We start from the raw sequence: 26173 nt of genomic DNA, 5'->3' as shown, positions 1-26173 counted from the left end.
TGACCAATTTTATTTCAATTCAATAAGACACTCCATAAATTGGGCTTCATGTGGTGATGAGGAGCTGAGGACAAAGGAGTAACCACCAGGTGCATGCATGCAACAGACACCCAAAAATGCTCCACTTCTTCCTTCTGTATATATATATTATTTATTTTTTTAATAGCTGTATATGTTGAAGTCTGATCAGTATGTATCACTTAACAGCCAGTTATGTATAAAAGTCGCAGCTCCCATTAGGATGGACTGTTGATGGATTATAAACACGGCACTTTTGTTCGCAGTGCAGACTCAGTCAAGGTTAGAGCATATCAGGGTTGTGAAACCCACCACACAACTTTTAAGCCAGTAGCTGTGCACAGTCTCTCATAGATTGTTCACAAAACCCAATGTATGGAGTTGCCATACAGCAAACTGTACAAGAAATGTCAATTTCTTCTCCCATTAGAAACCTGGCAAAATAAAGCAAGTTACTTTTCCTGTGTTTCTCTCCCTCCTCCAGCGCTTAAATTGTGTGGTCATGTCCTAACCCTGTACTCTTAACAAGACTGAAAAGTTCCCTGTTAGTAAGGATACTGCCCTTCAGTATTTGCTTCAGTATCTAGCACTAAACAATTTAAATGAAATTCATTTACATTCCATTAGAGGGCAACACTATCCATTGTTACACTATTACAGATCCTTCTGAAGACACTGCCATTATAGTAGCTTAATTGTAAAGCAGAGCGTGTATAAGGTCAATCAAAGCCTTTATTCAGAACAGTTTTCTAGCTGGAGTCTACAGTCTTATGATCAAAGGAAATATAGTCTGGTTTATATAGGACTGAATTTGAAAAGGAAACAAAAATTCAGCTGTCACAAAATGATTAATGTTCCTTCTATTGACTATTTCTGGGTTTTCAAGTATTTCTCTTTCAAAGGTGACTTGTAACTTTAAACAATGTAGTCAAATCTTTGGTTTGTAAATCTGATAAGCTTTTAATTCAAAAAGGGGTGGCTACAGTTACCTGAGCCTCATCTTTCATTTCCTTATGAGTTTTGGTCTTATATAAATATATGTACTGCTGAAATTAGCTCTGGATTCTATTCCTTGGGTTCTAGAGAATAGTCTTTTGTCCTGCTAATACTCATGTAATTGTTGATCTTATGCCCTTTCTGGCTTGCTGAAATTAATTAAAACCAAAATGAAAAATATAATTATAAACTCTAATAGCTTTAACTCAGTGCCATCTCTGCAACTATGAATTTACAAAAATAGTCAGAATAAATTAAGATTATATTATTTATCTTAGTGCTGCATTTTAATATTTTGAAAAAAGTGCATCTGGAAATTTCTTTTTAAAGGTAGCACAATTCACTGCAAATATATAGTCTTCTAGTGGTTAGACTGCCACATCACTGGAGGAAAGGCTAAAGAAAGAGAAAAGTACTACATCTCAAGTGCAAGTTTCAATAACAGTTAAAAAAATAAAAAGATAAATTTATGTTAAATTACAGGTTAGCAATATTTAAGTAAGTTAACTCTATACTGTAAGGCTTTAAGAAATTAATTCGGTGCTTTCATGTTTCATCCTTTTTTTCCTTCTTTTCCTTTTCCAGTACTTTATATTCATCCAACACAGCATGGCCAGTCTCCTTTGCAGTTTTTTTCACCATAGCCTTGATGCCAATGTTGTCAATGTTAAATGCTGTCACTCCTACGTTGATTGCAGAATTCACAGCGTTATCTGTAGCATGGCCGGCATCATCTCCATACCTTAAAAATACAGTGGTTGTATAGGTGAGAAAAGTAGTCCAATTCATTTTAAGGAAAGGAGAACTGAGCTCATTCCAAAGAATATGCACACAAAAGAATATGAAAGAACATAGCCTTGGTTCTTTAATGAGCTTTGTTAAAATATTTAAGACAGGAATACTGAAAGTTGCTAAAATTAATTTATCGTAGTGCTCATTAATTTCAGAACATTTACCAGTGTCAGAATATCAATGATTCCTCAATCCTGTTCCATACATTCTTCAGGACCTAGACATAAATGATGCTGGGGGATGGAAAACTTGCCAGTACTCCCCCTCTCCTTTTTATTTTTATTTACAACTGTAGGAAACAATGGGAAATGAGACCTCATACAAATCCCTGGGAAAACTTAGTGTGTAGCTCCCTCTGCACTTCCTTGTTGCATTAGGGCAGGGATGGCCAACCTCTGGCATTCATGTCTGGTGGCACAGGCAGTCTGTGTAGTATGCAGCAGATCAGAGAGAGACCAGGGAACACAGCAACAGACAGGGCTGACACCATAAAGCAAAAGAACAGATCAGGAAGCACAGGGCAGAGAGAAGGAAACAAAGCAACAAGTCAAGCAGGGAACGTACAGTACAGTGCAGCAGACTAAGCTGAAATCAAAGCGGTACTCAGGGAGCATGTGGAGCTTACCTGTGGCACACCTGCCAGAAAAGGTGGCCCCCACTGTATTAAAAGACTTGCACAAGAGGCGAGATTAGCCAAATATTAAGGCATAGGCCCCGATGATGGTCTGTGGTCTGCCCTATTTATATTAATGTGATAGCTTAAACAGGTAGGCAAGTTAGATCTTTCCATTCAGAAGTTTCCCTAGCATGTAGGGTCAGCTAGTTTACAGAAGAGTTTGATATGGTTAAAGAACACCGCAGTCCACATAAGGCAAGCTGCTAGACAGTGCTTTAGCAAACTCTGGAATTTCACCTAGCTGACTACTGGAATTACAGCCTATAAGCCATGCTCGCTGCTGCCTCCTTTGAGGCCTGGCTCATCAGGGACAGAATTTTTTGCTGCCTTTAGTAATTTGATCAAAAGTTATATTTCTCATCATACTCCTGAGTACCAGAGAAGCATACCTGCTACCCAACCTGGTAGTTGGACAGTGAAGCTGTGTTAAGGGTGCCCTCCCATCACTGCTCTTGATAACTTTCTCTAATGTACCTGGCAAAAATGGCAGGGGTTTATTTTTAATCCATAAATATACCCTTAGGATATCAGGGTCAGGTTTGTTTTTTTTTTTTGCTCGTTTGTTTTGAGAATAAAAGGTAAATGTGTGTCAAATACAAAAATCCAGGTCCTTATTTAATATTAGCGGATCAGCCCTTGGAGCTGAAAGCTGAAACCAACATTAAAATTCAATAGGAAAAGCCTGTAGTATGTTTCTTTCAAATTCTTTGTTGATACAGTAGCAGCCTTAATTATGAAGGCAGATCACAGAATTAGTTTCACAGCAAAAAGCAATACATATTCACCAGCTTGATTAGTTATTTCCACCTTTGAAACATTAAGTCAGTTTGCTAGAGCTTCAACAGTCATAGCTGCACTTACATCATCATCCAGTGCACAAGATTATAATTGATTTATTTTTGTTCCTAAGCCTTACTATTTGAAGTACTGAATATTCACCCCGCTCAAATAAAAAAAATAAACAAAAAAAGCACTGAAAAAAGCACACTAGTATATAGTGTAGTGATATCCAAACAGCTACTACTTCTGTAGGTATACTTGAACGTATTGTAAATTTAATTCCAATGTCAGAATTATTAATTCACCTACATAATGATTTTGCCTTTATGGAATTACAGTGGCAAGTGAAGTGCTAGATGCAAGTTAAGGTCATTTTCCCACTAACCTGCAGGCTTTCTGGACTTAACATTCCAAGATCTCTCCCTTTTTTTAAAAAAGGGTTCTAGAGAATGGGGTACCAAGGGAGTATTACAGTCCAAGATGCTAAATCCAATGTTTTAGCTGAGTGGAAACATGGTTTTCTCTTAACTTTGCATCGATTATGCTTAATTTGCCCAATTTAGCAATGAAATTAACTGAATTTATCATGGCCTTAAAAATAAAATAAAAAACTCCTGAAGGGTGATACAAAAGAAAAATAATCTGTTCTGCCATCTAAATCACTGGTGCACAACCTTTTGGCCTCTGGGCTGAATGAGTGGTGTGGGGCTGGTCTGCAGGATCAGGCATTGCAAACCCTCAATGCCAGGCCAGCGCTGCAATATAGCACGAAGAGCCAGGTTATGCAGCATATGGGAGTCCTCCAGGGGTCTGGAATTTTGATACTAGGACTCCTAATTAATATTAGCTCCCCTGCTGCCAAATTTTCAGACCTGCTGGGAGCCCAAAGGTCTGGATGACCGCTCCACTGGCCAGGGTTGAGGACCCCTCATCTACACTGAAACTCCACGAAGTGTTTTAAAAGTCCTGTAGAAGAAATAATCTTCAATCATCAAATAATGCAAGCTGTAGCTAACCGCAAGATTTAAAGTTACTTAGTGCTTTTCACTCTTAGTAGCCGTTGATTGTTGATCTCCATGTTTCCTATTTTTATATCTAAAATAGAAACAAACATTAGTATGATTTTAAAGGGCAACAGGATACAACCCCTCTAGCCATTTCTTGTTAGAAATAATTATCATTCCATTTGGAGCAAGTGGAGTGATTACCACTCCATTAGATTGGCAGAGATGAGAGATGAAGTTTTGATAGGTCAGACTCTTCTAGTGATATATGGAAGAGAAACAGACCTCAGTGAGAAGCAGGATGGTTACTCTCACATTTATATAATGTTACTTGGACATGTCTAGTTCACAAAGGGACAAAGAACCAGTTTGCCCACTGCCAATATTTTAAGTATACCTACTACAGATGCTTCCTATACAGAGGGAGGCCAACAAAACATCTTTTAAAACTAAGTACCCTAGACATAAGGATATTACAAAGACATCAATTATTTTCTTTCCAGGCCACTTACAAGTATTCTACCCAGCTTTCCACTGGGTATTCTTGGGTCTACTTATAAAAAGAGACCTGTCGCTATGAAGTAGCACTCCCAGCAATGCAGGAGTACCTTTTCAGTCATCAGTCTGTAATGCATCACAACAGAAACTTCCCACTTTCAATCTTATCCACTGCACCTGGATACCTCCTGCATGCTTTCATCTCTGCCATCTGCTCAAACAGTTCTCTTCAATATCTCCTCATCTCCAATTTCTACCATCTGTCTTCCCATCAGTTTAGTAAGCAATGCTCCCAAATCCTTCACCCTTCCCCACCACTCCATTCTATTTGCTTCTGCAATATCTATTTCTATGCCCAACATAAATGAAAAAGCTCTAGTCACACTCTCCCTTGTTCACCCAACTGCTACTGCCTATAATTGAAGTTTCCTCCTTCAAAACCCTTCCAAGGTTTTCTTTAACACTTCCAAGTACAGGTAGGTGGGAAAAGGAATACCCTTCCTTATATAGTCATATTATTTCTACTTCCTCAGAACTTCGGTAGCTTTACGAAACTGAAGCGGTAACTAGAGTTAAGTAATTAAAAAAACAGTGAAGTATTTGTGGACTAAGTACTTTAAAAAAAGAAAGAAAAGAAAAATGATGCTATGTTGTAACATCCAGATCAAAATCTGAATAGGATTTCTAACACCTCGTGAAAATATTTTAGAACACAGCAGTAATGACAACTGTTGCAAAACCATCACAAGACTCAGGATTTCAAAGTCAAAATAACTCCAGCTCACAATCTCTCAATCCAACCCTCAAATCTCAGGATTTTCTCAGCTAGTAAGTGGAGGGAAAGGGCTTGGGGGAGTGGGGAAGAGGAAACAGATCGGGCCTCTGCAGTGAAGGAGGGAGTGGGGTAGGGCTGAATGAAGCCTTGGGTCAGGACAGGTCCTCCAGAGGCACAGAGGAAGGGTGCGGCTCCCTCACAGCAATGCACACCCCTGGGGGAGACATGGAGGTATGTGCCCCCCACAGGGCAGAGACGGGTTGCCCACTACAGGCTGGGGCTCTACACCCTGCTGCCCTGCCCCGGTAACTCAGCCATGCAACCCTAGTGTGCCTCCTGCCACCAGGTGGGCAGGGGATGTGCTGCGCAGCCAGCACGCCTCATGTCCCCTGCCTGTCTGGTAGGCAGCAATGGCACTGCATGGCTGAGCTCAGGGGCTTGATCTTCCCCCTCCTACCCTCTTCCCCCATCCTTTTCCCTCCACTTACCAGCTATATTTCTGTCAATGTTTCTGTGTGTAATTGTCAGTCTGCCACTCACCCCCAAGCCACAGCCATCCAGCCCTGCTGCAGCTTCTCACTCCTGCCCCACAGTACCCCACATCCTGCCAGTGTGTGGGGACCCCCCTCTCCAGGCTCCAACCCCACCCCCACAGCCCCCAACACTTTCACAAATAACATCCCCCCCACACACACTTCAAAAATAGCATCTCAATATTTACGTGCCAGTCTCCTGATTTTTTTAAAAGTTTCTCTCATGATTTCTGGCATGGTGGAACAGAAATATTGACACAGGGATTAAAATAAAACAAAACACCATCCAACAGGAACATTTGTTCAGTTTCATGATTTAGGTAAAGGGCATGTCTGCTACTATTCACACACTAGGGGGGACAAAAAACAAAACAAGCAAAAAAAACCACAACCAACCATTCACTGCATGGCTAAAGCAAAGTACAGCGAGGCTTCCTAAACTACTAGCCTGTGAGAAGTCTGTGTATTTGCCAAGATCCTTATATAAACCATAGCGTAATCCAGGGTATAGACCAATTTTAAACCTGATAGAACCAACTTACTTGTGTTTGACAGTGTCTACAGTCTCAGAAGAAACACTTTTAGCAATGCATTTTGCTGCAGATTCCAAACCTTGCCACACCGTTGAAAATCCTGTAAGAGTAAGCAAACATCTTACTTTAGGCTAGCACACTGATAAATTAAAGTTAGTTATATAGTTTATGATACGTATTTAGGAAAATTCTTTTCTTGTTACCTTGAATTCCACTTGCTGCTACCACCAAGGCACCATCAAAAGTGGATTTCCCATCTTTGTCCTTCTTAAGGGACTCTGGAACTAATTTGCTTCCGTGTTTCTTCACATGTGGGGCTAACTCTTTTCCAACACAACTTGCTATAGAACACACCCCTTCAACTAACAAAATATACAAATACATTTTCAAATTAAGTCTCTTTAAAGCTCTTATAAAACTTTAGGGAAAACTGTTGGTTCACTGGAGTTCTATTGAGCCCCCCAAACCTACTGCACTCTTATTCCATTTAAGTTAATGATAGCCTTCTACATTCAAATTTAAGTACAGAAATAGCCTACTTTCCAGAGTTTCCAAGCAATCCCCTCTTTTAAAAAAAAAATAAATAAAAGCTGACCTTGTACTTAAGGAACTAGGCATAAAATAGAAGTCAAAAATGAACCTGGATATCTAATACAGATTTTTCTGCATCTTTTCTATGTAAATGCAATGCCATATGTTGTCTCTTACTAGGACTGACTCCTCCAGGTGCACCACAAGGTATATCAGTTTGGCCCCAGGAGACTACTAAGTTACAAACAAACAAAGAGAATGAAATTACTGGCAGCTAGGGTTGCTCAGCACTTCTAAATACCAGGCCCTTTCTTACCAAGATGTCTAAATACTGACATATTGGTCTAATTTTAAATAGCAAGATTTGAAGACATTTTCTACACTGGTCCAGATGTGTTGACAGCTACAGGCTAAATGCTGCATTATGACTATAACCTTTAAAATGCAGGTAATTGCCAAATAAGTAAAACTTGACAACTTTCAACAATAATGAGACTAGTCAGTTTTTGAATTCAATGCAGCCAAGTTGATTCCAACCTGTATATTTGAAAGTGAATTTAAGGCTGCATGAAATATCAGAGCAACATGCTTGACCTATGGGTTTAGAAGAGACCATCTAAGGGCCAGATACAGTAAAAAAAATAGGGATAACTGATCTAACAGGTGATAGACAGGAACAACTAGCTGACCTGCAAATCAGGTCATTTCTGTCCCTCATCTAGTTCCTGCAAAAAGTCCATGTTTTATTCAAATGCAGAATGAATTACCTAAAAATTGGCTGACTTTCACAGCTCCCCCAGTAGCTTGCTTTGCCACATGAAGCCCTTTTGCTACAGTTGGATTGATTTCCAGAGGTTTTTCTTCTGGTTGAATGTGTTCTCGCAATTTAGAAGCTCCTTTGTGGATGGCTTTGCCAGTGTATTCAGCTCCTTTTATTAGGCCCCAGCTTACCCAGGATGCCCCTTCAAAACAAAAATAAATTTGTTTAAGATATGTAATATTTATAGGCTTGTCAAAAAAGCTTTTGACAAGCTCTTTTCTCTCTCTCCTTCCAGCCCTTGATCTAGTAACATTAAGTTATATACCTATACTACAGATGGAAGTTATACTCCCTCTCAGAGGTGCTAATACAAATTAGTTACAGCAGTACTATTTTCTGGTTCCTCTCACCCACTTCCCCTCCAGCCCATCTTCATCTTGTTTGATTTAAGACAGAACTAGCAAGTCCTCATCCAGCTTAATTTTCATACAGATCCAGGTTACTCATTTCACTGTATTAGCAAGGTCAAGGATAATAGCGACACATTCCTAGGTGTTAGTTGCTTTCCAAATGTCACATTCCAGTCTCCTTATATACACAGCAACAAGGTATGATCAGTTGGAGAAAGCTCTTGAGAAAGAAGAGCATTTGCACACAAGCAGTGTTGGTCTAAATATTACTTTTCTGATAACCCATTCAAATTGAACCCCATTAAGACCCATGGTCACAACACAGGCAACACAGGCCTTAAGGTTGTGCTGGAGGTGTAAATCTGACAAATTCGTGCTTTTGCCATGACAAATTAAGGACCGAATCAAGGATATTTATCTTTAAGAAAAAACAGGACAGACATTTTTCATTAACATAAGCATCTCACAGGGACTATAACAAGTGGCCTGAATTAGGGCTTATTAGCAGCTGTGAGTTTAAACAATATGGTTTAAAACACTACTGGAAGGAAGTTTACAAAAACAGGAATCCTTTATTTTGGCAATACCTGATAAGATTCCATGGGCTACTTTCTCACTCCATTCTGGCAATACTCTCTCTCTCTCCCCACTTTCAGGCTGTGGTTGAATATGGACAGTTTGGGCCAGGTTAATCACATCACTTGAAGCTTCCGAAGGCTGAAGGAAAAAAAATACATCAAATTAGTTAGCGCAACCTACTGGTATGCTATGTAGCTGGATACAGAGTATATTATTTTTCAGGTAAATTGACTGAGGGCCTTGTTGTACGAGACAGTCCATCTTAAATCTATACAGTATTAAATTTAGAATGCATTCTGAACAGTCATACAGTAATGTTTACTACAATCTCCAACATGCACAACTTGCTGATTATTGGTCCCAGCCCTGGCATTGCATCAGAGACTTGGACTGGTTCTGGCGTGATCCCATGGCTGTGGGCAGCCGGCTTTCAACTTGATCCTGGAGGATCCTGAAAAGTGAAAGATCCCAGATCTTTCTTCCTGACATGCATGGCTTTCCTTGTCCTATGTAGGATGTGATACAGCAGAGGGAACCCTGGCTGATGTCACAATTGCGTGAAGACCACAAATTGTTCAAATTATTTCCATGGAACAGCTACATGACAGCTGAACACATTACTCAATACAAACTAGACAAACTGCTTATATCAGAGTTTTAACTTTCTGCACGAGTACACTTAGCATGCATTATTGCTTAAGCGAGTGGCTGCTTGCATTTTAAATGCCCATAACACATACTAAGTGTAATGTGCAGCAAGAGATTCAGTGGCTTTCGCACAGAAAGACGGCTTTAAAAAAAATAAAGAGTTTTACAAACAATTTAAAACAATGTTTCCTGCAGAATTACTTGGTCCAGCAGCAAGGTAAACAATTTACTTCCCAACAGAAGTAACTCAGCTTAACTACTTTATCAAATGCATCTCAGCACATATTAAAAAGCATGAAAAATGAGAAACATGTCCACCTATTCATTTTGTTTTCTAAGAGCAGAACTAAATTTTTGCTGATGTCCAGTATGTAAGCAGAAGTCTCCGATATTCTATCTTTATTCAGAAAGTCCAGCTGCAACAAAAGAATGCAGCTTTTTCTAGGAAGTTGCTCTCATCCTCCCCACTCAAATTTATTTATAAGAGGAGTTATTCACACCATGTTCTCCTGATGTTTTTATAGCCAGAAAATCTCCACAGTTGTGCATGATGGTGCCTTCCTTTTCAGGCTGAGTAGGTTAACCATTTGCCTTCATCCCCAATTTGCTAAAGCCCTTGGATTAGAGAGCAATGCCCATCACTCAAAGGTAGCAGTTACCAACTCGATGACTGTTTTTCATAGAAGCAACTTTGCTGCATTTATTAAGGGTACATACGCACTGTATAATGGACTCTAGTTCCAAGTAGAGGACAGAGGAATGCTCTCCTGGACTAATTTGCCAGTCCCAAGAGAAAAATCATACTAGTACAACTTAAGTACCCAGAAGGTCAAATACAAGTAGCTGAAAAGTGGATTGGTTGATGTTGTGAAAGAAGATTTGTCTAGGAGAAATGGAAAAGAGCCAATATAGTTATCATCTAGAAATGCAAACATAAATAAAGAGTCAAAAATACAGAACAGCACAAGGAAATTAATTTCAATACCTAGAGCCACTTAAGTACTTTTAGAAAAAAGAAAAAGGGGGAGAAGAGAGAAGGCCACAAACAGGACTGTTTATTAAAGAAATATGACAGAGAGGGATTAAAAAAAAAAATAGATGAGACCCTATTTATTGCCATTCAACAACTCGAGACATTAAGTAACACGCTACAGACAGTTAACAAGACATCTATAATGATTTGTAGGCAGAGATTTACCCAGTCTTGCCACACTATTTTGATGTCAGTAAATTCAGCATATTAATTAGTACAGTAACAGAATGACCAAAGGTCCAAGTTTTTTATTATTTAACAATATAGGTTTCTACTCAATTTTCCCCTAAAAAGGTATATACACAAACCTTAATATATACATAGTTGGATGCCTTATTTGTATCACCAACTAATTTTCAATGCTATAAACTGCTTAAGGTGATTTGCTATGCAGCAAAAGTAGGTTATTTTGCAATGTAAAATAAAATGTATGTCACTATCAGTCAAGTCACTATGTACAACTAGTAAATGGATTTTTACCAGCACTATATAAAAAATGGGATTAGCTGAACAACTGTAGGCCAACAAATAATGTTTCTATATGGCTTTCCACCATCTCTTGCTAAACACGTGTTCGGAGAATTAGTTAGTTCTGATGAAGTAGGCTGTCACATCTAAAATCTATCACATCTAAAACCTTATACCTCACTGAATGAATTAAATCTCTGGTGCCACTCTGCCCTTCATTCTGCCTTAATACCTGTTAAAGTAGCATGAATACCTGGCTGCCAGAGTGCAACTTTAAAAGAAAAAAAAAATCAGAATTCTTGAAACTGAAAAAGCAATCTTTTATCAGTAAAAGAAACAACACAGAACTTTAAAAATTGGTGTCATCAGCCAATCACTTGTAAAGAATGGAACATCTACAACTTTTGCAAAATTGACCATGATCATGTGGCAAGTGTAATCTCAACAGAAATATTAACGACAATATATACAAAGGGTTTAATTCCTACTGCTTTCTGGCTAACAGTTAAAAAAAAAAAAAAGCCATGTATTTCTACTATTTAAAAATACCACCAGAATTCATATTGATTTAAAACAGAAAACTATACTCTCCTAGTAAATACTGACAAAGTTAGTTTTCAACTAAAATGAAGTTACTGAACCATAAGTGGACATGTATGATTCTAAGAGGAAATGTCCTATTAGAAGTGTGCCCACGCGTCAGGTCGCTTTTTGTTCCCACGTGACTTTCAAACCCAAGATGCACATCAGTTTTCTCAATTATTCGTTTCCTTCCCTTCTTCCCCTTCCTTTTCAATAAATTTCCTAACATTACTTTCTGTAAAGTGAAACAAATCACTGCACCTACAACTTCATAAAAAGTCTCCAAGGCTCACAGAAGTTGACATTTCTAATTTTAACCCCCCCCCCCAAAGAAAAAAATGGCATGTTATATTTTATCTTTGAAGTTACCCTCATCTCTGGACTTCTCAGAACCTATCATATTCTGCAAAGCATTCTGTTAGATCATTATGGCATTTTGTTAGATCACAGCTCTTCAAAGCTGTGACTGATGACTTGTATGCATTGCACAGGGCTGAGTATATAGTAGGCACTAAACACTATGCAACTTTTTCCACAGTAATATTGCCAATTTGGTAACTGATTTTTTTTTAAAGATATAGTCTTTTCAGTTTGTATTACAAACATTAAAACCTAGTACAAGTTCTAAAGAGAATATTGCCTATAAAAGAAACACTTTTAGAAGATAGGCATTTTGGAAACAACAATAATAATAATAATTTTAAAAAACTTGAATAGGATTATCCTTTAATTCATAGGTGTGTTTTTGTTCCATTTAATCTCTCTCACGATAAATACTTTCAATATGAAAGTCTAAAATTTAGAAGTCTTAAAAAAATTCCCCATTATTCCTTCAGTGGCCTTCTGTACCCATCATGGCCAACTCGCTGTTAGCACCAAACAGAAAAAAATACATTGCAGAACCTTGGGGATTTCCAGTGTTTTGAAATACTACTACTAAAATGCTTAGACTGTGTTTAATAGTGCCCCATCATCACATGGAGACAGATTATGGCAGAGAGGTTCCCCCACCACCACCACAGAGTAGAAGATTCTCCTTTCCAAATGCAAAACTGCAACATTTCATGCTGCCATTAGATTAGAGACAAGTCAAGATTCATATTTGGATTTTCTTTGTGGAAGAGCATGCCCCAACTACCAGTCTACTGCCAAAACCTGAGACACTTTTATAAAAGCTGTTTAAACAGCTGTTATTCAGTGACAATTTACATCTTTTACTTTAAATTTAAAATCATAACCCTGGAATTTACCTGAACTGTGAGGTCAGACATCTGTTTTAATATATCCTCAAAATGATCTGCTGGGAGCTCTGAAGATAACCCTACCCTCTCATGGGATCCTGGCACCTGCGACATTATATGAGGGAACAGTAAGAGATTTCTGGAATGTTTAAGCCACAAAGGGAAACTCCTGCAAAGAGTTTCACCCAGTAATTTATGTACTGGATGGAATTACTTTGCCTATTAAGTAAAATCAATCTTACAATCTGTTGGTAAACAATCTATTGTGCCAGCAAAGGTAATCCACTGTAGTCAAAACAGGATTCTTCCTGACTACAGGAGTCTGTCAATGCACAGTACATTACAAAACTGGGTTCTGCTTGAATAGTACTGAGCTCAGGTCAGGTCTTGGTGGTTAAAAAGGGCAGGTGGTCTTGTTTCCTTAAGATACTACTCCAATGCCCACTTGCTTCTGCAAGTTCAAATTATTCAACTTCAAATTTCCAATCCCCGGATACAGTTATATTTTTATCTGCTAGACAAGAGGACTTTCTAATATTAGACCTTCTGTCTCTACAAATTCTCACAGATCAGTCATGTCACCTTCTCTCCAATCAGCTAACAGATGGGAGTTCTTTATCTCTCTCATTTTAAAGGCATATTTTTAGACCAATCATTTTGGTTTATTTTCTGAACTCTTTCCATATTTTTAAAGCTGTAAACAGTAGTCCTGCAACAATACTACTTTTGAATCTGGTGTTGGCGAGACTGCTTTTCTATTCCATATCATTTAAATGATCATCTTAAAAAAAAGGCCTATGATCTGTGTTTCTAAATGTATGACCTGACCTTACATTTGGCTGTACTGAAATGAATATTCTTCTGTCCAGTTTACCAACCATTCAGATAACTTAGTAAGATAAGTCCCCCAAAGTCATACTTTTAGGCAGTGACAATATGTAACTTTCATTATTGGTTTAAAAAAAACCACAGCCCTAGAGTTTACCTGGATTCTTAGATCGGACATCTGTTTCAACAGATCTTCAAAGAGCTCTCTGTCAGCTGCTGGGAGCTCTGAAGACAACACTACTCCCACGTGCGATCCTGGCACCTGTGACATCATGTCAGGGAACATGTAGACTCCAGAACTGCAGCAGAGAACAGGAGACTGATCACACATAAGAGGATATAGCCAGTCACAAACCTGCAAGGGACAAGAACATAAAGGAATGTGTATACTGGTCCAGACCTTTTTCAATGAGTCAGGCGTAACAGTAAACTAAAATATATAAAACTAATTTTATGAAAGCAAGCTAGCAAAAATAGAAAGAGAGGAACAGAAAGAACCACATGAACCTAAAAACTGCATTGTTGGGGACATCATTCCTGATAAACAACCAAAGATGTATAGGGAAAAAGATCAAGATAGCTTTTACAGGACAATGTTTTAGCACTGCAGCCTTTTAAGTGAGACCCCCTCTACACAAGCAGGGAAAGGGACAGGGACAATTGAATCTAATGTGTGATCCAAGCAATTGTGCTTCCTCCCATGCCACATGCAAATCAAAGCTGGAGAGAGACCAGTTCAAGTCATTACTGGGGATCCTTGTTTTCTCCGATTTAAAAAAATCCCCAATTTTCAGTTAAAAAAAAAAAGAAATTACCCCAAATCCACATTTTTCTAGGACTAAAATGAAACACTATATACATATATAGATATTACTGGTGTTACATTTAAATCACAGAAAAAAATGTGGATTTGGGGTTACTTTTTTTAACCAAAAGTTGGGATTTAAAAAAAGAAAGATGGGGATCTCTGGTCATTACACATTTTTAAGCAATAACTTTAAGGTGCAATAGTTAATTTGCACATGTAGCCAGTTTACATTTATGATGCAATTACTAGGCCTGTGCAAAGTAGCAAATATTCACTTTAGATTCAGATTTGGCCAATTCAGAGGGACAGCGATTTGATTTGGCCAAATCAGATCCGACGATTCGGAGCCACTTCAGAGATTCAACAGATTCAACTACAGACTAAGCAGGCAGCAGTCCTTGACGATGGACACAACTGCTTCCACTGGCAAGTCTTTTGTGGTGGGCGGAGGGAAGCAGCGGGAGGGGGTGGGGGGGGAGGGGAGAGGGAGGGATTGGGGTTGAGGCTAGGACAAATTGCCCAGCTGGGGCAGTGGGGCATGGGATGTGGGCATGGCAGTGCTGGGAGCGGGGGCTATGCCCTGCTGCCGCTTGCCTAGCCAGGGCAGGAGCGTGTGATGCAGGTACGGCTTGGTCCGGGCAGAAGGGGGAAAAGCGACAGCGTAGCATAGCCTACACTCAGCACTGCCACACCCGCACCCCACTTTCCTCCCACCCTGGCTGGGCAAACAGAGGCTGCGCTCACATCCCGCTTCCTCCCTGACCCGGTGGCCAGGGTGGGGAAGCACGATGCAGGCACAGCTCACTGCAGGTAGAAGGGGGCAAGCAGCAGTAGGGCATAGCCCACTCCTAGTATTACCACGCCTGCATTCCACACCCCTCCCCACCCCCTTCCGCCCCGTTACCCGAGTCCCACACACCTCTACCCTGGCTGGGCAGCTTGTCCCAGTCCCTCCCTTCTCCACACTCCTTCCCTACCCCCCCCCCCCCCACTATAACAGATTTACCACTGGAGGCTGCCGTGTCCAATGTGGTGAGGACTGCTGCCTGTTTACTCTGTGGTTGAATCTTTGAAGCAGCGCCGAATCTTTTCCGAATCAATTTGGAGGCTTCTGATTCTATTCAAACCTTTTAAATTGGTCTCCCAATTCGATTCGGATTCAGAGATTCAGCTGCTGAAACTGGAATGAATCTTCTCCAAATCAAATCAGCTACCAAACTTCACACAGCCCTAGCAATTACCTTGTCAATGCACAACAAATGTAACCCATGGGGGGGTCTGAGATACAGAAACCCAGCTCTGCAAGTAGATTGAGTCTAGTGCCAAACAGGTGTTGGATTTATAATGCTTTTACCTTTCTACTCCACTCAGAGCAGTTCACATGACAAACACTGGGCATGTCTGCCAATGGACCATCTAATCCCCTTACACAGACTCCCCACTACCAGTGTAACTGAAGGCAGAGAGTTGTTTTGTTTTGTTTTTTTTACAAAGTTTCTCACTTATAGACAAGGCTGTAAAACATACAGAATTTCCCAACAAGACAAGAGTGAAGTTGGAAACTACACTGGAACATACAATATGAAATAATCCTTCATTGATGGGGGAGGGAGTATCCCTTTTTTAAGTAACTGAGACAAATGTATATACGTTTTAAAACTTTGCAGTTATCCAAATTAATGGTTTGAGTGTTTAAGTCTACTGCCTCTTTATCTACACCAATTTAATTCATCGCAAACGTGCATTCAATAGGTCAAATTTGAGGGATGAGAAAGCTAAATCTGTAACACTAAAATGCTGTTAACAGCCAACTCTTTCAAAAGCAGCAATTTTTCAAAATGTTGGGTGCTCTGGAATTTTCAAAGTGGGCCATTTCTCCGCTAAAACAATACCTTGCATTAGTGACATCTAAGAATATAATATTTTTATTGATAAACCATTTCTTTACAATAACACAAAGTAGATTTTGGCTCGGAAGTAAAAAAACCTGTAAATTGCTTAACTTGCAAAGCCCTACCACTTTTTCAAGAATGGATGACAGGCACAGAATTTATTTTCGAGTTAAGCAACAAGCCAAACATTACCTGGAGAAATGCAGGTGGACGATTCCGGGCCATCTCACTGTCAGTATCCAAAAATTTGATGATGCGTAGATATCCAGGGTATGACGGGGCGCTAACCTGCCCATCAGGAGTCACAAAGAAAATCTGTACTCCTTGGGGAATCAAAATCAACTCATCTGCATCTACCCCTAAACTTTCAAGTGAAGGAGGCTGAGTACACTTTTTATAGTATTCTTCTCCTACGGAGGAAAACTCTCCAGAATCTGTGCCATAAGATACAGTGTAATGTCCATCAGTAGCTTGAGGAGTATATGCAGGAGGTGCTTCACTTGGCAAAGAGTAAGTGTTTGGAGATGAAGGACTCACAGCTGGAAGTTGCCCCTGGCCTGCAGTTGTAGTGTTTTCAGCTGCTACAGGGAGCCGAGATGGTGGAATAGGAGAGGTAGGTGCAGGGGGCCTTTCTGGCTTTTCTTTAGCAGGAATAACTGGGTATAATTTGGGCACCTCCACAGAGGCACTTACTGCACTGGGGTTAATTTGCATAGCAGGGATATTCTGGTCTAGAAGATTCAATCGAGTGTGAACGTTTTGTAAAGTCTCCTGCATCTTTTCCTGCTTTTTTCTGGCAGACTGCCACTCTGATCCTGTACATTCAGGACCTTGGGATGGAATGCTAACTCCTCTGAGCAAGTGGTCAAGACTTTGTTTGTAATAGTTTCTTGCCTCTTCCTTTTGACCCAGTTCATCTATATTCAGTCCCTTATTGACAAAATAAAAGGCTTTCTTGTACTCTTCTTCAATAGCTTTAATATTTTCATTTTCTTGCACAGCTGGATCCTGTGCTTGTTCCATTACTGTAAATTGAAATACAGTGTTAGCATAACTGTAATTATAAGCATAGCTTCCTGCTTCTTATAGTCATACAGAAGGAACTGCTTGCAGTCAATTAAAAGACACTTTAAGATGAATAGTTTTTGCAAAGCAATCCAAAGCAATGTACATTTTACAGTGTATCTTACATCTTCTAGTGCCAGATATGTAGTTGCACGGTACAAAGTCTAATATTACTGTTACACATTGCTAGTTAACTTTTAGATTTAGAAAAGGTGATTCCAACTTATTGAGGACTCTGCTCTGTACCAATCAGACTTTACACTACAGCAGACCACAGTGCATTCATTTTTAAAGACAAAAAAGCTGGTAAAATAGCTGAAGTTCCAGAATACTTTAAAATGACAGAAATGTATTTCCAGTACACCTTTTAGAAGGGGTTTCTCCTCACTAATATATTATGTAATCTGACCAAAAAATATGTGCAAATCTATTATTCATCTAGAATGCTACTGTACATGTAATACTACATGTTACTGTACATGCAGTAATATATTCATTTACATTACTCAGAACTTCTTGAGAAAGAAAGTTAGAGCCAGTTAAGGAACTTGAACCTGAACATATGTTGCGTCACCTGCAGCCATATTTGAAAAACTAGCCAACTGCCTGCCAGGAATGACGGGGTGGGGGGCAGGGGGTAGCACGCGGGGATGGAGCCCTGTGCTCCACTCCATCCGAGCCCACTCCCCCTTTACCTCCTGCAGCACCAGGGAGAGGGAAGGATCGGGCCTGAGGGTGGGGAGAAGCTGGGCTGCCATGGTGGGGGGAAGGGGAAGGGGGCAGTGGGAGAGAGGAAGCAGCGGTTTGCTTCTCCCCTCCCCTCCCCTCCCCCTGCGACATCAGGCTGGGCCCACTGCTCTCCACCCCCCACTGCCACATTGGGTCAGCTTCTCCCCCAGGCCCAGGCCCACTGCTTCCCTCCCCCCATTGCCACCACAGCACGCCCGCTATTCCCCCACCCCACATTGGGTCCATTCCTCCCCACACCACCGCTGCTTCAGCCCTGTAGGCAACAACAGAAGCGGGGAGGGGCAGGCCAAGGCCAGAGCCCCTGGCTTCTCCCCCCCCGCACCATCTTGACCCCACTCCCTCCCCTCCACACTACCACTGCCATCACCTGCAAGGAATAAGGGGGGGCAAAGCCAGAGGCTCCCCCCCCCCATCTCCTGTGTCCCCACCATCATGGCAGTGCTCCACCGCTGCCAGCTCCTGTTTGAATGCTTGTTCACACGCTGATTGGCTGTTTGGCAGCATTACCAACAGACAGATGGACAGACTTAGGCTTTTATAATATTAGAATACATACATTTCCTAAAATTATAGCTTGGATCAAGCTTACTGTTTTAATAAAAGAAGAGTTGTGTGTCCAGTCCCTATATGCTTGTTCAGAATGTTAAGCTGGTAGCTTTGTATTTCATGTTTAAATGTTTTTTATTGTACTCTTCTTTGATAGTGTAAAAGAGTATCTAGTTACAACTATTTAAGTTACAAAGCACAAGATGCTAGCATGCCTTAAGTTTAGTGGACTCAAGGATTCAGAGGCTCTTCCTGGGTTTTGGTTCCTGAAATTGTAAAGAGGCTACTACAACTATTATTATTAATCTAAAGAACAAGGAGTATGTAGACTTCTGGTACTGCAACTGCATCTTAAAAGCCTTTAAACAAAAACAACCAGGTCCAATAATAATCAATTACCTTGACATTAAATAAAGCTGATGTTAAAACAGTCTATTATATATTTTTAAGTATTTTTACAAGAAAGAGTAGATTCATAGATTGTAAGGGCTGGAGGGGACCTTGCAAGATCATCGGGTCCAGCCCTCCTGCACTAGGCAGGAAAGACTATTCCTCTTGAAGAAAGAGTCGTCTCCTCCTCCTCCTCTTGAAGATTTCCAGGTAGGTGACTGCATCACCTCTGGAAGGAGTTTCTCTCACAGTGTGGACACTAACTGTGAAGAAGTTTTTCCTAGTGTTAATCTTGAAACCATTTTCCAGGAGCTTGTGGCCATTATGGATAGCTCTTCTCTGGATTCTCTCAAGCTTTTCTATGTTCTTGCTGAAGTGCGGCACCCACTTAATACACAGCAACTTATGAGAAATGTGCTACATGAATAGTTTTCTGAATTAATAAGCCCCCAAAAAAATTCTACTAACATGCTAAATTATGCTTTTTTATACACAGAATCAGGGTAATCTTTAACTCGTGGAGCCAGACTTTCTAAAAACAGCACAAGAAGTCACACACTGCATTAAGGTAAGCATTTATTTTATTTTCAGTCTTTGCAAGGAATGGGATGCTGGCTATTTATTTTTCTAAATATCAATACTTTTAGTCTGTTGCCCAAAAAAGGCTTGGCTTTATTACTTTTTACTTTTGTTTTGCAGCAGTCATCCAACATTTCTCAGAGTGTAGCTTCTCAGGTTAATTTCAACAACTGGAAAACTGAAAACATTCTATAGGTTTAATCAACTAATAAAAATAACATTACTGTAAGAATGCCATCTGCACATTTTGAGTGAATTCTATTTTTCATGTAAATGGGGTCCAAGAATGTGTCAGGCTACATCTAATAAATGTTGCAGCACAAAAATCAAAAGCGTCTCAATGAAATCTATTGATAATGAAGTCTGTTCAGGTTACTAAGAGAGGTTGTGGATTCTCCATCCTTGGAGGTATTTAAAGCCTGGATAGACAAAGCTTTGGCTGGGATGATGTAGTTGGGGCTGATCCTGCTTTGAGCAGGGGGCTGGACTAGATGACCTCTTGGGTTCCTTCCAACCCTAATTTTCTATGACAACACAAAGTTGGGAACATTCTCAATAAAGTCAAGAGTAAGACTATCATGCTGGAAGAACTAAACCACCCTAAGGACTGAAGTAATAGAAATGGGAAATAACGGTACAATTGCAAAGTTGTGCATTTTAAAGTCTAATAATAAGAGTTTCTAGTTTTTCATTTGGAAATGAGAGAAAAGGAGAAAGACCTGGAAATACTAGTTTATCACAGGAAAAAGAGAGACCACCACTGCAATGGGGTTGTGAAAAGGCAAATAGAATCTTAAAGGGTATCCAACAAGAAAACTCCAGTAGACATAGGAAGATATTAATGTCACTGTCCGAGGTACTAGTGAGACCCCCACCTGGAACACTATACAACTCTGGTCTCTGTGTTCAGGAAATATAAATTCAGATTGGAACAGTGTATAAGAAGGGTTATTAGGTGATCTGGGGAAGACAAAACTAAAAGACCTTGGCTTGTTCAGCATAGCAAAAATCAAGGCTGAGTGGATACGAATGCTCATATGCTCTCTTTTATGAAAGCATGTGGGTAGTCATCCTATTCCTTCTTCAGATATGAGCCCTCCATTTTGCTACAGTAAACAAGCTAGAAATAAAAATAAACCAGAGGAGTATATATCAAGGAGGGAAAAGAGCTATGTAAACTAAATGGCAAATCTTGACACAAGAACAAATAGGCATAAACTGGCCAAGGATAAACTTAGACTTGGAAATGAGAAGATTCTAATCCTCAGAGCAGTGACGATCTGGAACAGTCTTCCAATGAAAGTACAGTGAGCCAACAACAGGACTAGTTTTAAGACCATTCAACCAGTTTATGAAAGGAACGATACACGATGGCTGAATGCAACAGCCTGGGTCCCAACTCAGCATCCCAAGAGATCCTGTACTCCTGTGAATAAGACTTATTATCTAGTAAAAAAAGAAAGAAAATAAATACATTGTTCACTACTGCTAACCCAAGGAAATAATATAGATGTTAAGAATCTGAATAAAATTTAAGCAATTAGGTTAAATTAAAATTTGCATAATTATATTTCATTCTCCCTAGTTAGCAAATGAGAGTACTAAATCTAGTATTAGGGTTATAGTTAGTTGTAAATAATGATAAAATTGTTTCAGTGAAAATTAACTGTTGGGGGAGGAGGGGGAGGGAAGAGAGAATCAGTGCAAACAGAGAACAATTACAGTCAATTATTTAAATCAAGGTTTTCACCTTGATGATTTTAATCAATCCTCCACAAACAAAGGAAGGAATCATGAAACTAAAAGCAGGTGAAAGGGGGTCCCCCAAAACTTGAGTGGTGAGATAAAGGAAGACAGGAAAGATAAGTAAACACCCTACTCTGCTTCCTTTTGGCTATGATTTAACATTTCTTTCGAAAAGTTTGGCATACATGAATAATTTTGCAATAAGATTCACAATGGGAAGGATGGAGCTCCATGTGAGCAAAGGGGTCTTTCTGAATGGATCCGATTATACAACCAGGATTATTGTTGTTACTATTAGGTCTCTTTCATGCTTTACTTTTCTATTTTTTTCTAGAAATGTTCACGGAGTGAGAAGACATCCTGAATAAAATAAAACCCCATAACAGCAGTTAAACTGAAATAAAAACAACATATTGCCGTATTATCCATTATCAACTTGTGTAACTAAAGCACTGGTGGCCATATTGCTGGCTTGAATCCTCAACTTCCATCAGCAGTAAAAAAAAAAAATCTAGGAAAAACTGAGATGTCAGCCCAAGCGCTGTTGACATAGCAATTAATGCACAGACGTGTGCAACCAGAGTGCAACAACTGGGTCAGTGATTCCAGACAGTGCTAGCATCAAAGCTGATGCCCAAGTTAAGCACAGCAATTCCAGCAAGTGGTGCTAAAGTGTAAAGTATAGTCAGTCAGTTTTATAATCTGCATCCATGGCCAATGCAATGCATTCTGGGGGACAAAGCTTCAAAAGTTGGAATAAAAAACAATGAGATCCTTCTGCGGGACTCCTCTGTACTGCTAGTAGCCTGTAGGATTTCATGTCTGTGCTTCTAGATTAATGCACATGCTGTGTAGATCTGAACAACACCCACTGTGCCTTTAAGAGTCATTCACAAAATTCTTCCTGTGATGACCAGCTCAGTATGTCATTTCACAACTGTTTATAGAGTTTAGCTTCTCAAAACATATATTCCTTATTCAAGACTAAATACAAGACCAAAAAACAATGTCAATTTCCTTTAAGTTGTTCAGAAGTGCATAAACTACATGGATTTTTTGTGTGTGCCTTTTAGCATCAAGAGAGCAGATTAGATTTTAAAAGCAGCCTGAGGGCTGACCAAAATCAGTTTTGAAGAGGGGGACACATTTGTACTTCACTCAGGGTGAACTGTGGCTTCAAGAAGGCCTTTTTTCAGCAGTCAATGGCCAGCTGGCACAGAGGAAAACAAGCACAGGCTTCATGCTTTTTTCATGAGGACAAATGAAAAATAAAAATCCATATGAGGAGGAACCAGAGAGCCAAGGCAAGCTAGGCTGAGAGATAACGTCAGAGTCTGGATTAGAGGAGTGGTTAGTCCAATCGACCGGGTTATTCCTGAGCTCCTCCGAGTGCCGAGAAACCACCCAGGCACATGGGACAGTTTGTGACCCAGCTCCTGCCTACACCAGCGCCTGCTCGTAGGAAACAAAGATCCGAAGGGACCTCAGCAGGGCATCCAGTCCAGCCCCCAGATCCACCCACACCTTGGGCTGTGATGAACCCCTTTCATGTCGCTGCCTCCTGTTTCCAGCCCCCACAAATCCGTGGACCCAGCCAGGGAACGGGCCCTCCCCGCGCCTCCAGGAGACCCCGCTCCCAAACCGGCCACGCCCGGCCTCAGCTGCAACGGGGAGCTCTCCCGAGGGAGGGGCAGCAGCGGCCTCGACCCTTCCAGCCCGAGCCTCACAACGCTGGCGCCGGCCTCGGAGCTGCCCGCGCCCCGTCCCTGTCCCTGTCCCTGTCCCAGCCGCCGCGTCCCGCCCGCCGGCTAAAGCTGCGGAGCCCCAGCGGGCCCAGCCGGCGCTCACGCTGCAGCTCACCGCCAGCTCCAGCCGCCGCCGCGATCACGTGACCCTTCCCGTCGGGCGGTCTATGACGGCTGAGCCCGGCGCGTCACTGCGCCTGGTCTGTGACGTGGCAGCGGGGCCGGGGGATTACGCGTCACGACGGGATTCTGCGCGCGGATTTTGACGTCCCGCGGAGCAGCAGCGGTGGATAGTCCCTCTCTCTACCGCCCCCTCCCCCCCACAAACACGCACACAATCCCCTAGCGCGCGCACACAATCCCCACTCCCCCACAGTAGGGCTGCCAACCCTCCAGGCTTGTCCTGGAGTCTCCAGGAATTAGATATAAATCTCCAGGAGACTGCTGAGGGTCACAGAATGATAAATGGTAGAGCATTCATTAAAATAAACATTACATGTTGAATCCAAGTTACACCCTCCCCCCCCCCAAGCTGCACTTCAGGGGCACATCCAGGTTGGGGAGTCCCCATCCCTCGGGGGTTTTGCACCAGGGAGAATCCTGCCTTGGGCAGGCGGCTTGCCTGGATGAGCTTGAGGGAGCAGAGCTGGTTTTCCACTTGAGGGGCCGGGCAGAGACCTATCGGGTTGGGGACAAAGAATCAATTTGGCTGGGTAAAACGCATCTTTGCTGGCCTACGTTGCACCCACAGCAGGGATGCTTTGCTGGTACAAGGCTGGGATGGTTCTGCTGGCAGTGTTCCTCCCTGGGGCTCGGCCACAGTCTAGAAGCTGCACTGGGCTTGTTTCATAGTTGTTAGGGCTGGAAGGGACCTTATAAATCATCAGGTCCAGCCCCACTGCAGTTGGGCAGAAAAGACTGCTGGGATGAGATGACCCCAGCAAGACAGGCATCAAGATGTTTTTTGAAGATCGCCAGGGTAGATAGATGTACCACCTCTGGGGGGAACCTGTTCCAAAACCTCGGGACTCGACTTGTAAAAGAAGATTTTTCCTTATGTCTGGCCTGAAGCAATCCTCAACCAGCTTCTGCCCTGGAGCTGCACAGTTAACTGTACAGAAGCTCGATGCACCCATCTAACCTAGATCAGTTACGTCTAGGTCTATCTTAAACCGGATTCTGCCCTTTTTGGACTAGTCTGTTGAATGGTGGAACAGGGAGGCTGCAGCCAGCTGGGCCTTTGGCTGCCCAGACCCTGGCAGCCTGGAAGTTCCCCTGCAGAGGTGCAAGGCGAAGAAAGGTACCACCTATGAGGCTGAATTCAAAACTCATGAGATTTAAAACATCTCATTTCTCTTTGAGCTTGTGCTTAAGTCTTGTAGTGAGGGAAATTGCCCCTCATAAAGACACTCACAGAGGAATGGATGGTGCTGTCCTCCTCCCAGACACGTGGAAGAGCCACATTCTCCCCTGCATTGCCCCATGCACATGAAACCCCTCTGCACACCACTGTCAGCTCCCCCACAGGGTGATTCTCTGCCCAGCAATGTTATGTGTTGTCCCTGAACAGCATCTCTGGCCCTTGTGTCCTGCATTTTACTTTATAACCCTTTGCCCCCATAACCCATTATCCATGTATCCTCTCATTATGTCCCACTCCAAAGAAAACCTACCTATCTGCATGTCAGATCTGAAAACCTTCTCCTGCCCAGCTGGACACTCCTTACTTACTTCATGGGCACTTGCCTCCTTCCTCTGACCTTGTGACTACTGCTGTGCCCTCATCCCAAATCCTTGGCCATATTTGGATGGACTTTAATGGGGAAGCTGGAGAATTGGGGATGGAGAATGGGGATATGCATTCCTGACGTAAGGGCAGCCTTTCTGCTGTATTTCAAGGCCCTGGTCCTAAGCACCAAAAAAAAAAAAAGGCAGGCTCAGTGGGGACCCCAGCATAGGAACTTACATGTGGTGAAGCCTTATAAATTAACATACAGCTAAAAGCAGGGTCTTCCACTGGAAAGTGATGGGTAACCTTAACTTTATCAGTGCTGGCCATACTGCTTACTATATACATGTGTGTATATATTTAGTATATTAGGATAATGGTGGGAGAGTGGGAAGAGTGTCTTGCTCTAGAGGCATGCATTCAAACCTCATGTTGGACTTGTTTCAGTTGGCCCAGCTGTAAGTTTGTAGGTAAATGTAGCGGCAGATCCAGGAGGGGTGCACAGATGCACTTGCCCTTTGATTTTTGATCCACCCAAAGTTTAAAACCAACTGCCCGGCAATGGCAAGCATTTCTAGTCAGGCAGTGCTGAGGGAGGGACTCAACTGACTTGGCGGCTCATTATAATGTCCCTGATCCCTTCTAAATGCTTCATTCCACAGGTATTAATAACCCTCTCTTGATCTTCCACCAGTCCAACTATCCTTTGTTCTGCCATTCTGCTGTCTGTTAGCTGCACCTGGTAATGAAGCTCCTATTTCACAGCCCTGCAAACTGATTTTAATTCATTCCAAAGTTATATTTGTTTTTGCTTCAATCTTAAACTGAATAATATAACACGAGACCTCTAGCACATTAGTAAAGCTTCTAGTTGATTTTTAACTGGAGAAAATTATGTGTTGTTTTATATATGATGATGCACTTCACCATCTGCCACCACCAGGATCCCCTTTTCAAAATTCTGGATCTGTCCTGGGTAAATAGTCATTCAGGCCAGGGAGTCAAAACAGGTTAGATGTGATACTAGCCACATCACTCCTTTGTGTTGTTGATGTCCTTTTACTACACCTGCTGGATGGGTTGAATGGAACTTTACTCCTTTACATGGTTTGTATATAGTTAGTATGTCTAAAGAAAATAAATATACAGGCCAGTTCTATTCATGCATCAGTGGTCAGCTTGCTGGCCCTCTTCTTTTTGCATAGTATCTGATCAGGGCTGTTGATGCTGCTGACGCT

General features: G+C 41.4%; 1 protein-coding gene across 4 annotated transcripts; it reads right to left on the bottom strand.

Moving 5' to 3' along the window:
- Positions 1-1353: 1353 nt before the first annotated feature.
- Positions 1354-23410, bottom strand: SPART (spartin). 4 transcript variants are annotated; one of them, XM_090027456.1, is made up of 10 exons: positions 23322-23410; positions 16578-17410; positions 13843-14040; positions 12867-12962; positions 8894-9023; positions 7904-8098; positions 6809-6967; positions 6615-6705; positions 4297-4357; positions 1617-1756 (listed from the first exon to the last, which is right to left on the bottom strand). In XM_090027456.1, the coding sequence occupies exons 2-9, from the start codon at positions 17406-17408 to the stop codon at positions 4297-4299; spliced, it is 1761 nt and encodes a 586-aa protein (XP_089883582.1). In that variant the 5' UTR covers positions 17409-17410; positions 23322-23410; the 3' UTR covers positions 1617-1756. The 4 variants fall into 4 exon arrangements, with proteins under 4 accessions (XP_089883552.1, XP_089883563.1, XP_089883582.1 ...); XM_090027426.1 differs by lacking the exon at positions 4297-4357 and having other exon boundaries at positions 1354-1756; XM_090027447.1 differs by having other exon boundaries at positions 1619-4357.
- Positions 23411-26173: the final 2763 nt, after the last annotated feature.

This window comes from Crocodylus siamensis, chromosome 1, assembly GCF_052110815.1.
Source record: "Crocodylus siamensis isolate JL-2025a chromosome 1, ASM5211081v1, whole genome shotgun sequence".
Lineage (NCBI taxonomy): Eukaryota > Metazoa > Chordata > Crocodylia > Crocodylidae > Crocodylus > Crocodylus siamensis.
The sequence above is the reverse complement of the archived record's forward strand: the minus strand, read 5'-3'. Positions and strand labels throughout refer to the sequence as shown.

Coding starts and splice junctions, on each gene's coding strand:
- SPART (XM_090027426.1), bottom strand. CDS start 17,408: ATGGAACAAGCACAGGATCCAGCTGTGCAAGAAAATGAAAATATTAAA. Junction 14,041..16,577: donor GTCCACCTGCATTTCTCCAG/GTAATGTTTGGC, acceptor TGTCCCTTGCAG/GTTTGTGACTGGCTATATCC. Junction 12,963..13,842: donor TGTCCGATCTAAGAATCCAG/GTAAACTCTAGG, acceptor ATAATGTCGCAG/GTGCCAGGATCCCATGAGAG.